Source organism: Frieseomelitta varia, unplaced genomic scaffold, assembly GCF_011392965.1.
Source record: "Frieseomelitta varia isolate USP_RPSP 00005682 unplaced genomic scaffold, Fvar_1.2 scaffold_729, whole genome shotgun sequence".
Taxonomy (NCBI): Eukaryota; Metazoa; Arthropoda; class Insecta; order Hymenoptera; family Apidae; genus Frieseomelitta; species Frieseomelitta varia.
In genome coordinates, this window is record NW_025110511.1 from 92,639 (window position 1) to 105,472 (window position 12,834).

A 12,834-nucleotide genomic window follows, 5' to 3' on the forward strand; every position below is an offset into this window, starting at 1 on the left:
GCGATTTGAAGCATTTTAATAAAATTAATAAAATATAAAATCTTCAACAGGCGAAAGTAAGAGTCTCTCAAAAGATGGGACAAGGTTGACCGTGGCGAAAAAGAACTTGAACCTTTCTTGAAGAAAGAGAGAGAGAGAGAGAGAGAGAAGACAATTAGTCGACCGTGTAGGCCTGCAATTGGCCTTTGAACAAGTCGTAGGGTCTGTACATTGTAGGACTTAAGGTAAGTACAATTTATTTCAGTTCATGTGACCGACTAATTTCGAAGGCTTAACAAGAAGAAAGAACAAAGAGGCTGGTCGATCGGTGAAAACTCAAACTCAAACTTCGTCGAGCAAATGGAAAATCATTCCGATGGGTATTCCTCGGGACAAATTTGAACAATAGATGAAGAATCGGCATTGCTCGGTAGGGATCGGAATTAACCGGTGAGAGACACGGAACCCTAGTTGACACAGTCCATCGCGGCGGTGTCAAGGTAACGGTCGTAAGAAGCACGTGGTGAGAGACTCTGTCGTCGCGTCGCTTCCTCGTTGTTCACCTCGTCGTCGCGGTCGTGTTTCCGTTGTCTTGCGTTCTTCGAGCGTCGTTCAACATCTGTTGAGGATTTTCACTGCGATCCCGGCGTAAAAAAAGGTGCATCGATCAATCCGAGGTTCGTATGCGAGATAGTTTATTTACTCTATATTTAGACAGCAAGCAGACGATTATTTGCCACCATTAATGTTAATTTGTTCATTTAAATGGCCAGGTTTGGTAAACATTCGAATCACAATGCGAACTTGCCCTTGGATGAAATTGAAATGTAGCAGTGATCTGCGATCGATCCTACCGTTGTTTCCTAATCAATTTAGTTTGATCCAGTTCACGACGATCTCTCTTTCTCTCTCTCAGCTTGTTGTTACGCAATCGTGTCACGGTGTCACGATCAAAAGTAAAACAGTGCGAATCGGCGAGCCCGCGCCGAGGAGGTTACGCGAAGGATAAGAGGTGAAAGTCGAAGGAAGTAAATGTCTGTTGACGTTGAAGCAAAATGTCAGGTTGACGAAGGTTGAAGAAGGACGGATGAAGAGAGTCTGACGGGGCAGAGAGACAGACAACAGAGGGTGAATGGACCGATGGCGGGCAAATTCGGTCGGAAGTTTGGACGGTGCCTGTTTGCTCGAGCACAGTTTCGGGTATCGGACGTGGTTGGATTTCGAGTATCGGTTGCATTGTTTTCGTCGGGATAATCGACGTGGTATGAGTCACGTACAGGTACACGCGACGTGTCGCGCGTTGGCGAAAACAATTTTTTGCCACCGTTCGTTGGCATAGATGTTGGTGCGAGAAGGGAAAGGTAGATGACAGAGGTGGTGTCGCAGACCGCGTCGGCGGTGTGAGGAGAGGGGGGAGGGGCGAGGGAAAGAGGGGTTTCTGATGAAAAACCACGTGTCGAGTGAATATCGTCGAGCCCGGGCTTTTGCCGATTCCGATTGGTCGGTTCCTGGGAGCCTCTTCCACGAAATTCAACTCGAATTCCAAGAAATCGGCCGGTGGCGCTACGCTCACCGGTATCCCTTCGGCTATTTACGCGAACGGTGCCGGGAACAAGCATACCATAGTCGTCGGCCCTGGACAGTGGCGGTAGCGTACAACCCACGCAAACCGAACGGAACACGGAACACGGAACACGGGAAAGGAGAAAGGAGAAAGGAGAAAGGAGAAAGGAAAAAGGAAAAAGGAAAAAGGAAAAAGGAAGACGACGCGCCGATCCGAACCCTGGCTCCAGAGAAGAAAATAGCGAAAACGGTTAGCGAAAAAGGGAAGCAGCGGAAGGAGTAAATACGGAAAGAGAGAGAATGAGGGGACTACCGGCATGGCGTGCCGGCGTGAGAGGTTCCGCGCGATCGAGATCACTGCTCTCCCCAATATCGTCCGCGTCGTTTCGTACGCCACGGCACGCTTGTCGAACCCGCCGAATGTCGATCGCCACCGACATTCCGGCCGAAGAAATGGCCCTGTACCCGCGATACGTCGCGATACGCTTCGAATTTTCCCGTTTTACCCTTGTTTTCGACTTATCCTTTATCCTCGACCCGCGCCGAGTTACGTCCGGCCCGGAAACCAACCTAACAAACAAATCGTATTTCAAACATCTCGTCGTTTGTCTCCGCAGGAAGTACCGATAGAGTTGTTGTCGGAGGTGAAGAGTGGTTGTCGGAGAAGTTTTGATGGGCAAGATGAGACCCGACGAGGTGATACAAAACGAGAAAAAAGCGACGGAGACGATGTCCGAGACGTCGGAGGGCACGATGACGACCAGCATCTCCGGTAAATCGGGCATCGAGAACCGCGAGGAGCTGTGCGACATTGCGGCTGTACTTGGCATTGGCAATCTTGACGATCTGCATCAGGAGAGATTTCGCGTTGATCGCCGAAAGTTGGAGCAAATGCTACTAGGTGAGTGACAAAGGTCATTCAACTTTTGACCTCTCTTTCACCCTCTATTTCTCTCTCTGCTTTCCTTTCTTTCTTTCTTTCTTTCTTTCTTTCTTTCTTTCTTTCTTTCTTTCTTTCTTTCTTTCTTTCTTTCTTTCTTTCTTTCTACTTCTTCCTCGTCAAACATACGAGCACATACTTTCGATCCTCGGAACTTACATATCGCGCTACCATTTAAACAGATTATCTGTTTGTAAACGGAATTAGGAGGCCTGCCTTGCCAAATAGTAATTGGTCGCGATTAGAAGTGCCGGGATCGTAACGTTTATTTTGATCGAGACACTCCATGATATGTAGATATTTACGGCTCTGGCTGTAAATTGAGGGAATCACGTAAATACGAGCGATAAGTTTATCCGTTTGGCAGGGCGAATCGGATCGAGTCGGTTGTCACAATCGAAATTCGTCTCGTCGCCGATTTCGGCCTTAATCGACATCACGCTCCTCCGAGGATTTCCGCGACCTTTCGCGCGTGATCCATCCTCGAAGATGGAACGTATCGACAAGAAAAAAAAAACAGAGAGAGAGAGAAAAAACGGACGAGAGTTCGTTGTACCCTGATCATACAATTTTCTTTGTTTACAGGTGATAGCGACGCCCCCAAGCTAGCGGACACGTTTTTTCGTAACGTAAGTTGCCTTTCGTCCTTCGCACCGATATATTCCGATTCGTTGATCCGCCAGTGAAATTCGCTCTCCGCGCGCAACATTTTTCCCACAAATTCTCATCCTACGCGTGCAGGTTTACTCTTTAATTCTCGCTTTCTTTTTCGCTGCTGTTTGTTAACAAGTTTGAACGCGATATCAATTATCGCTGACGCGTTTAGAAGACACTTTTTCGTTCATCGTGCGGCATCAGCTATCCGTGGCCTGTGTGTCACGGGACGAACGCGTAAAAATAAATACAGCACGTAACGCGTGAATCGTATCGAGTGAAACTCGATTGTGACGAAACTACGCATATTAATTCGTTTTTACTTTTTTTCTTTTCTTTTTAATCCAAAGCGTGATCCGCGTGGACGGAAGGTCAGCGCGAGACAAATATTTAATGTTATTGCAGACAAATATTTCGTTCGGTAAAGTCGAGTTTTAGCGATAGTTGATATGGCGAGCGACGCGGAGAACGAAAGAAAGAACACTGGCGCGAAACGCTACTCATTTTGCGAATCGCGTTCGCTAATCGTACACGTGCTACGACCTTGCAATTATACGAAACCGAACCGAACTATTTCTGTAGTCCGTTTCCTTTGACAATGTTGCTAGAACGGCAGATAATTTGTCATTCTTTCGAATGTCAGAAACTATTCTATCGAATCACCGTTTCTCGAACGTTTCCTTTTCGTCTCGTTCCTTCGCGCTCTCTTCAATTCACCTTCTGTTGCGGAGCGCAAAAGTTTGCATCCGGAAAGCACATACATACTTAGGGGACGCGTGACGCGTTGACTCTCTTTTTTTTTCGGAAAATCAGATAGATGGTCGCGAGATTAACAGATAATACACCTGTTTGCGCAAACAGTCGGAACGGCGATAAGCGGAGCACGTAGAGCACGAGCGCAAGAGGAAGGCGAAACGTTTGCCAATGCGTTCGAAGGCAACGCTCGCGCTTATCCTTATCGTTGACACGTTGCGTAAAAGGGGCCCTGGAAATACACCACTCGATTATTTATAGAGCGGCACTACTCGATCTTGTTCCTCTGACGCTCTACAACGAAACATTTTCTTTTCTTTTTCTTTTCTTTTTTTTTTTTGGCGTCGTTACTGAATTATCTCTTCTCTTTCTTAGCTCGAGTCTCTTAGCTGAAAGAGAGAAAAGTAAACTACGCTTGAATCAGGAAACGTCGATCTGTAATTATTAACTAATTATAGTTAACGCGTTCTCGCTTCATCGAGACGATGAACGTTCATTAAACGTTCTGTATCTATAATCGTATGAAAATTTCTGGAGGAACGTAGCGACTAAAAATTCGTTTCAACGAGCGTTTAGATAAACGAATGTGTATATGTTCAAGAACAATCCCAATTATCCAAACTACCTGAACTTCGACTGAGCAGCCAGGTAGACAGGCGGTATTGTCTCTTTCGTAGATACGAAAAGCAAAGAAACGCGTCATACATCGAAAGTTCAAACGAATGACACTTAAAATCGAATTTCGGCGAGTCCTTTTTGTTCAGCCGATTGAAACTGTCCGGGGTACAATATAAAAATATTTTTGTGTCTATAAGTCGGAGTTAAACCTATAGGTCTTGTGTCTATTAGAGGGTTTAACTACTTGCGCTGGTAATTGATTGCGGACCATAACGAGGGACCAAACCTTTTACAACAATTCGTCGCTTTTTTTTTGACCTCGTCGGTATGTCACTGGATAGAAATTCTTGAAAAGTAATAAGTTTATTGTTCGTTTTACCTGGATTATACTTAAGTATACTTAAGACTGTGAGAATATTGCAATTTTGGAACGTGCACGTCATTCCAACGCAAGAGGTTAAGTCTGTAGATCTTACGTCTATTAAAGGGTTTAACCAGTTGCGCTGGCAATTGATTGCGGACCATAATGAGTGACCAAACCGTACACAACAATTCGTCGCTTTCTTTTTGACCTCGTCGGTATGATATCACTGGATAGAAATTCTTGAAAAGTAATCAGTTTATTATTCGTTTTGCCTGGATTATACTCAAATATACTTAAGACTGAGACAATATTGCAATTTTGGGGCAAAAAGTTTTCAATGTGCACGTCATTCCAGCGCAAGAGATTAAGCCTGTAGATCTTACGTCTATTAGAGGTTTTAACCGCTTGCGCTGGCAACTGATTGCGGACCATAACGAGTGACCAAACCGTACACAACAATTCGTCGCTTTCTTTTTGACCTCGTCGGTATGATGTCACTGGATAGAAATTCTTGAAAAGTAATAAGTTTATTATTCGTTTTGCCTGGATTATACTTAATTATACTTAAGACTGAGAGAATATTGCAATTTTGGGGCAAAAAGTTTTCAACGTGCACGTCATTCCAGCGCAAGAGGTTAAGCCTGTAGATCTTACGTCTATTAGAGGGTTGCTCTTTGTCGATATAATTTCATGTTCATTAAACGTAGCGATTGAAAATTCGTTTCAATAAACGGGATTTAAACAAATGGAGTATGCATTGTTCAATAATAATCTCAATTATGGGTTCGAGTTTGTAGCCGTACCTGCAGTAGTTTTGATGGCCGAACGGCATTGTCTCTCGTAGATATATATAGAAGAAACAGAAAATGAGTCGTACATTTCAAATGTTTATGAATGATATTTAAAATCGAATTTATCGGCGATCCTTTCATTCAGTTGGTCGATATTGTCCGAATGGTACCGAGTCTGAACATTCACCTTTCCGCCTGCCGTGTAAGTCGAATTGCCATTCAAACTTCCGCGAGGAAAGATTCACGAATTCCATAGAGAACAATCGACCGTGAAACTATCCGGCTTCGATTTCCCATTCGCTCGTATCCGTTTGCCTTTGCACACTTGTTCGTAGTGGGATCCTTCTTTTTTAGCACCGCAGAGGTTAACAGAGGAGCTCGAGTTCAAGTCACGAAGTTCGGCAGGTGAGTCGTGTGAATGGATGGACTACCTGCTCCTCGCGTTCGCCGGCTCTTTAAATCGTCGCGCGGAGAAAGAGTCGGGCAGGGAGGAGAAGAGCAGAGTGGAAAACGAGATGTGCTTGGTGGTCGGCTGGTATTGCTCGGTTTCTGCCTGTGTCGTTTCTCTCTCGACGGGCGGAAGGAGCACGGGCCTCGATAGACGAAGAGAAACGAAGACCGCTAGAGTCGTGACGAGCGACGGCGAGTGGGAGGTGCTGGTGGTGGTTCACCGAGCCGTCCCGTTACATTATCTGCTGTTAGTCAGTCAGTCGTGCCAGTGATCCGGACGCGGTCGAAAATCGTGAGCCGCGACGTGGCCTCCGTTTCCTCCGAACGAGACAGCCGGTTCACCGCCGCGCCGTCTTTTCGCGCGAAAATTTTCCATCTACTTGACAATCGAGAGCCGAGTGCCACCTGCTTGCTGCCTAGTTGCCGAGCTACGTGATCCACCGGGTCGCTGTGTGCGTTGCGTGTCGTGTGCGGAAAGCGTGCGTGAATCGCGAGCTGTTGGCTCGATTAGCCGGCAGCCAATCCGAGGAACGAGCCGTGCCCCCCCCCCCCTCCCCTCCCCCGATCGAGCCTACGCTCGCCGCACGAGATTGATAACGATAGAGGGTTTCCGACAGGGGGAAACGCTTCGCACGGATTTCGGGAGAATTTTCGCGGAAAGGAGGGGTAGGAGGGGGGAGGGGGAGGGTGGTAGGGGAGGAGGTCACGAAGCGAAAGTCATCGATCACATCATCGATGGTCGCCGGCGCCGGTTGGATCCGTTGGATCGTGGCGTGTGTCGGATAGTCGCGATGAAGTGAACGGATAACGCGGCGCGGTGGAACGTTCCGCGGTTCTCTCTCGACAGTCGTGGCAGTGAAAGTACGTCACCCGGAGCTGTCTCTGTTCGTTCGAGATTCTTTCTCTGTCGCGGTCCCGATAGAGAAGCCTCGAGGGTTTCCCGTCGGCCGCCAACGAGAAACGTAGCTAACAACTCCGGTCATGTCTCTCGGAGTCTTCTGAAGTTTCGAAGACAGAGAGGAATATAAAGGTGAACAGCGAACAGTGACCACGACGGGACAGTGCGAGAGAGAGAGAGAGAGAGAGAGAATCGTCTTTGCGTTCTGTGTACCTCTCTTTATTTTCGTCGCTGATTCATCGACGTTTCATCGACGATTCGATCGACTTGCCGGAGGATCGATACCGATCGAGATATCAATCACCACTGAACAACGATGACCGTGGTAAACGTTGTTCGACTGTCGTCACGTTCGTTGAAGCGTAATCGCGAAGTTTAGCCGCCCTTAGCAAATTAACCGTGATTAAACGAAACTTCTCGATGTGTATTGCAGATCATGGAGGAGACGAACACCTTCGTTACGTGGCCGTCCCGTCTGAAGATCGGAGCAAAGTCGAAGAAAGGTAAGTAACGCGCGCCTGCGCGATCACGCGCAGGTCGTTCGAACTGTTCCGCGATGTTGCTGCTGATCTCGATCACCGGAAGTAGTGCGTGCAGACATGAGACGCGCGAGGCTTGGATTCTAAATTCAAGAGATAATATCTTGATTCGATTCGATGTGGAAATGTCGCGAGTGTCGGACAAACGGACCCGGAAACGAAATGACGGTAGGCGAAATGACGCGACGCGTTTCGCGACGTGACACGATCTGAGTAAGTAGGTTCGACGACACCGTCGGCCTTGGATGGTCGCCGGCGATCCGACCAATCGTTTCCTGGATCGTCGCGCGGCTCCCCGTTTTATTCGGGTCGGTCGCGCGTTCAATGTTTATCGCTTACCGAGCGGACATTGTTACATATATGTGTAACACGACGCGCGATTACGTACGTACGTAGTCGCATTTGCCTTGGGCTCGACTCACGTATCGTGTGTTTTCTTACGTCTATTTGCAGCTCGCGTCTACGCGCTTCATTCTCGCTTCGCTTCGTTCCCTCCGTGCCGCGTATAGAAAGAGAGAGAGAGAGAGAGAGAGAGAGAGAGAGAGACACACACACGTTCTTTTCCACGTCTCTTTTCCTTCGACGTGGAAAATTCGAAAGGGAAACTCGCGTAGCTTTCTGGAAAATGGTCAACTAGAAATTGGGCAGCTCGTTGCCGGCGCGACTGTCGTGATTATCGGAACGCGCCTATTAATCGAAAGTGATTACGAAACGGAGTCGCGAGTGCTCGCTCTCGAGTGCAGCAGCGCGTGTCGACGAGGTAAAAAGACGAGGTTTCCTAGAGCGGATTCGTATCGGTCGCCTCCGACGAAAATTCCTCCGGGCCGAACGGAAACGTATCACGGTGTGTTTCTCTCCGTCCGCTTTTTTCTTTTCTCTTTTTTTTTTTTCTCTCTTCTTCACCGCCGTGGAAACTTTTCAATGATTCATCCCTTCCTCCGTGACCCGAACAGCTGTTCGTTGCCCATTCTCCTCCGGAGGTCGTCTCACCATGGCCTGAACGCATAATTCGATGTAAATAATCTGTCTAGACCCTTACCCATCTTATCTCCGATTTTCGGGGATAAATTTTCCTAGCCTTCTCCTTGGAAAACAATTTTGTCGTTGCGGTAGGGTTTCGAACGATTTTTGGACCGATTGCGGACCATAACGAGCGACCAAACTGTACACAACAGTTCGTCGCTTTGTTTTTGAAACTCGTCGGCATACGACATCGTCGGATAGAAATTGTTGCGAGAATTTATTAATAACAATATTAGAATTTATTAATAATAAATTTATTATACTTGAAACTGAGGGAACATTGCAATTTCGGGACAAACAGTCCTGTCGTCGTGGCGTAAATTATTCAGCTTTTCTGCCTTCGGCCTCGAAGTCGTCTGTTTTCCAAGTCCATTCGTTCGAATTCACCGGCCGAACGGCCACAGACTTCTCAACGCGGAGATAATAGCGACGCTCAAGGATGGCGCGTTTACTTTACTTTCGAGTCTCTTGGTAAAGGTCGGCGCGTGAGCTTGTGCCCCGCATCCGCATCCGCGTTCCCACTTCCTACGACGTCGTGCATACGCCCTGCGCCTTTGAATTTTTCCATTGATAAGCGCACGCACGCAACGAAACCTTGACGAAATGTCCGTTCGCGAACAACAAGAGAGAGAATGTTTTTCATCCTCTTTCTGGCAGTTCGATTCAGACCCGGCGATAATCGCGTGTATCGTTGATAACGAGTGGCCGAGCGTGCTCCGGAGTATACTCGGCGAGTAAACTGACAAGAGATAGATTTAATCCTTTTGCACTCGGCTGAGGACATCGTACTTGAATCTAGCCGACAGATTGAACTTCCTCTTTTGTGTAATTTGTTGATAATTTGTTGATAATTATCAACGAACGTGTTGACGCTTAAAGCGAAAGTCAGAGTAATGACGTAAGAGGGAGAACAAAAAGAAATTTCAGAAAGGAGAAATTTCTGAAGACAATCTTGAATGAGTCAGTAATTTACATAGACTTCTTATTGTTTCTTACGAAAGTTTGGAAAAATGATAAACGAAGGGTATTGCTTTTCCAAAGATTGTAACTGTCATCAGATTTGTTTTAGCAAACCCGCAATGCACGTTGATGATTGCTTTAAATTATAATTGTAAAGTTGGAAATACATATCGGAAAGATATAATCAGGAAAAATTTCGTGTTAAATACCATTTGAATGATTATTTCCAATGATATGTCGTTTTGTTTGAAGCTCACGAAGATGCTTCGTAAATAAATTGCTGATAGGTGAAACAAAAGAGGTTTGTCGAGGGCAGAGGGTTCATTTCAAGCTGTTTGACCGGTAAAAGTCGGGAAGCTCGGGTTCGCACGATGGAAAATTATCGTAGGAAAAAGTATGTCGAGATATCTTGAACTTCTACGAATCGCTTCAATCGCTGGTAACGCGTCGAGCCATTTTAAATCTCCAACTGTTTAACTTCCTCAGGGACGAATCTTTCATTTCAGTTCAACTTACGACAGAGAAATTTAATTTAATTGTAACATTTATTTTATAATAACATTATATTAATTACAATATTTATTTTATAACAACATTTTATTCTCTACTTGCGTCGTGACAATTGGCACGTATTTCCCGGTTAACAAATTTAGAAAAGGTTGCACGTTTATTTTTCTAACGGTTTCGCGAATGGATTTTTTTTTATAGGACGTAAATTAATAACTGCTCGCGTAATTATGCGGCCAAGAGAATTCGTTGCTCCAGAATTGCAACATTTCCTCAGTTTCAAGTATATTCAAGTGTAAGGCAAAACGGATAATAAATTCATTACTTCCCAATAAATTTCTATTCAGTGATGTCGTACGATGCCGGCGAGTTCAAGAAGAAAGGCGACGAATTATATTATACGGTTTTGGTCGCTCGTTACGGTCCGCAAACAGTTGCCCGCGCGAGCGGTCAAAAAACCCGTTTATTACCAAGCAATAAAAATAGACGAAGTGAAAACTATTATGCCTACTTATGCACACGTTAATCAGAGTTAGTCAAAATAGAAAGTAATTCGATGAAGCTACGATACTGACTGTCGAGACACACGATCGCTTAAAATCGAAACCGATCGCGTTCGAGCATCGCGATCAAAACATCGTGCCATTATTCGACGCGAATCTGAACAGCGCGATCGCGATGTGTGACACTGAAAACGGCCAATCTTTGTCTCTTCGTCTGGCAAGTATTGCGATTCACGATTTTTCCACGAACAGAAACCGATCGCCGGTACGATTTATCGGCGCTGTTATGTCTGGTTACGTAACGCGCGCAAAATTATGCATCGAGCCCGGGAAATGGCCACGTATAATCGTTCGACACCTTGATGATCGATCGTTCGCCGCCGATCGTGGTTCACCGATTCGCGCGCGTTATCTCTCGCTGTTGGCTTTTGTCGTGCAGCGGCGGAGATTCGCGAAGGTCGTCAACGCGCGTTCTCTCCGCGATCTATTTCTGGGTCACCGTTTCGATTCGGCCCGAGTTTTCTTCTCTTAGCAACCGGCTTGGTCGTTATCCTCTCTGTTATCCCCGCTATTTTTGCGCCAACTCACCGGCGAGTATCGATTCCTCCTTTCTTTCATTCTCTTTTCATTTTTCTTTTTTGGAAAGCTTTGGTTCGCGCGTTGGAATCCGACCAGACGAGGAGGTGGCTCGCGGCGCGAGTAGCCGCTGGAATCATGCATCCTTACCATTATGGCGATCGGTTACGAAATAAATAATACTTGCTGCACGCGCTTCGATCCTCCTTTGCCTCCTTGTTCCTTTCTCTTTGTCTGCACTCAACGCTAGAACTGCCAGAAATGGTCGAAATGACCGTATTTGGATATATATATATATATATATATATATATATATATATATATATATATATATATATATATATATATATATATATATATATATATATATATATATATACGTTAGATACGAAACAGTGTATTCTTGGGGGCTTCGTATAAATACCTAAATAAAATCTTTGCGTGCTCTGTTGTATCATAAAGATCTTTCGTTTCTTTTACTTCAGATTTACTTAAGATCGTCTGTTTCATTTACTATTTAGCGATGACACTAGGACTACTAAAGTGACCAATTATATAATTATAACATTTCAGTTGTATATTAATCATGTAATTAAATGACCAATTATATAATTGTAACAATTTTGTTAGATATGATTTTATAGATACGAGACAGTGCATTTGTGAACCCTTGCGTACCCTATTCTATCATAAAAATCTTCCGTTTCTTTTACTCTAGTGTTAACACTAGAACTAGAAAATAACAAAATAAACAATTATATAATTTTTGTTAGATTATTTTGATATTACAATCGTGTGATTTTTGTTAATTGCTTTATAGACGTGATAAATAGTATCTTTAAAGGTTTAAATAATTTTTCGTAAGGTATATAGACAAAAGCTTGTACGCACCATTGTACCATAAAGTTTCTTTCATTTTTTTTTTTTTTCTCGTTCACTTCAACTTTCGTTCTCTCTGATGAAAATTTCGTGCTTTGGTCGTCGGTAGTTGTAGCGTCGTAGTTGTAGAAAGATTGAACCTTCGAGTTCGATTCGACTCGATCGTCGACGAACCGAATGTGTCTTCCTGCCCCAGTGGGACACGTCTTGTATCCAGGAAGAAAAGCGTATTCAAGGGGCGTGCGGCGTTCGGAGAATATTAAAAACCACTCCGACGATACGTGCTGCTCCGAAATGTACAGAGCTCAGCCGATCCCGATGATCGGGCTAGTGCTCGTCGAATTTCGATCACGAGAGGATTGACACGCAAATATTGTCGCGTAACATTACATAATTCGGCCTCTCTTTGCAGATCCGCACATAAAGGTCGCGGGGCGACCCGACGACGTACGAACTGCGAAGGAGAAGATAATGGAAATTCTGGACACGAGGGTAAGTCTCACATCTTTCCCACCTCTCTTTCTTCGCGAGAGAAGGAGTCCTCGGTCGAAACGATTCGCAGGTCGAGCCGATCGTCGAGGGTATCTCCGAGCGATAACAGCCGCTCGCGCGACTGGTGTTCACGGGCGATTTCGCTGCTTTTTACCGATACGTTACGTCACACCGAGACGCGAGAGCCGCGCGCGATTAGCACTGGTGACCTCGTCGATCGACATTTCGTCTCTCATTGTCAGCGATGTGTGAAATCGATCGCGCGTTCGCGTGTCGTGCCTAGAGAGAATGTTTGCCTACGTTTATCGCGGATAATTCATCGAAACGATAACGATAGTAAAAAAA

At 45.4% G+C, this 12,834-nt stretch overlaps 1 protein-coding gene across 4 annotated transcripts in view; it reads left to right on the forward strand.

Moving 5' to 3' along the window:
• Nucleotides 1–577: 577 nt before the first annotated feature.
• LOC122535486 (protein bicaudal C homolog 1-B) overlaps nucleotides 578–12,834 on the forward strand; it is a 17,998-nt gene continuing 5,741 nt past the window's right edge. For 2 of the 4 annotated variants that reach the window (XM_043667056.1, XM_043667058.1), the window contains exons 1-5: nucleotides 580–656; nucleotides 2,160–2,443; nucleotides 3,068–3,111; nucleotides 7,444–7,513; nucleotides 12,410–12,489. In XM_043667056.1, coding sequence (XP_043522991.1) covers nucleotides 2,215–2,443; nucleotides 3,068–3,111; nucleotides 7,444–7,513; nucleotides 12,410–12,489 — 423 coding nt within the window. In that variant the 5' untranslated portion in view covers nucleotides 580–656; nucleotides 2,160–2,214. Of the gene's footprint in view, nucleotides 657–2,159; nucleotides 2,444–3,067; nucleotides 3,112–6,364; nucleotides 7,336–7,443; nucleotides 7,514–12,409; nucleotides 12,490–12,834 lie in introns of those variants that run through there. The other 2 variants (XM_043667057.1, XM_043667059.1) reach the window with 2 other exon arrangements.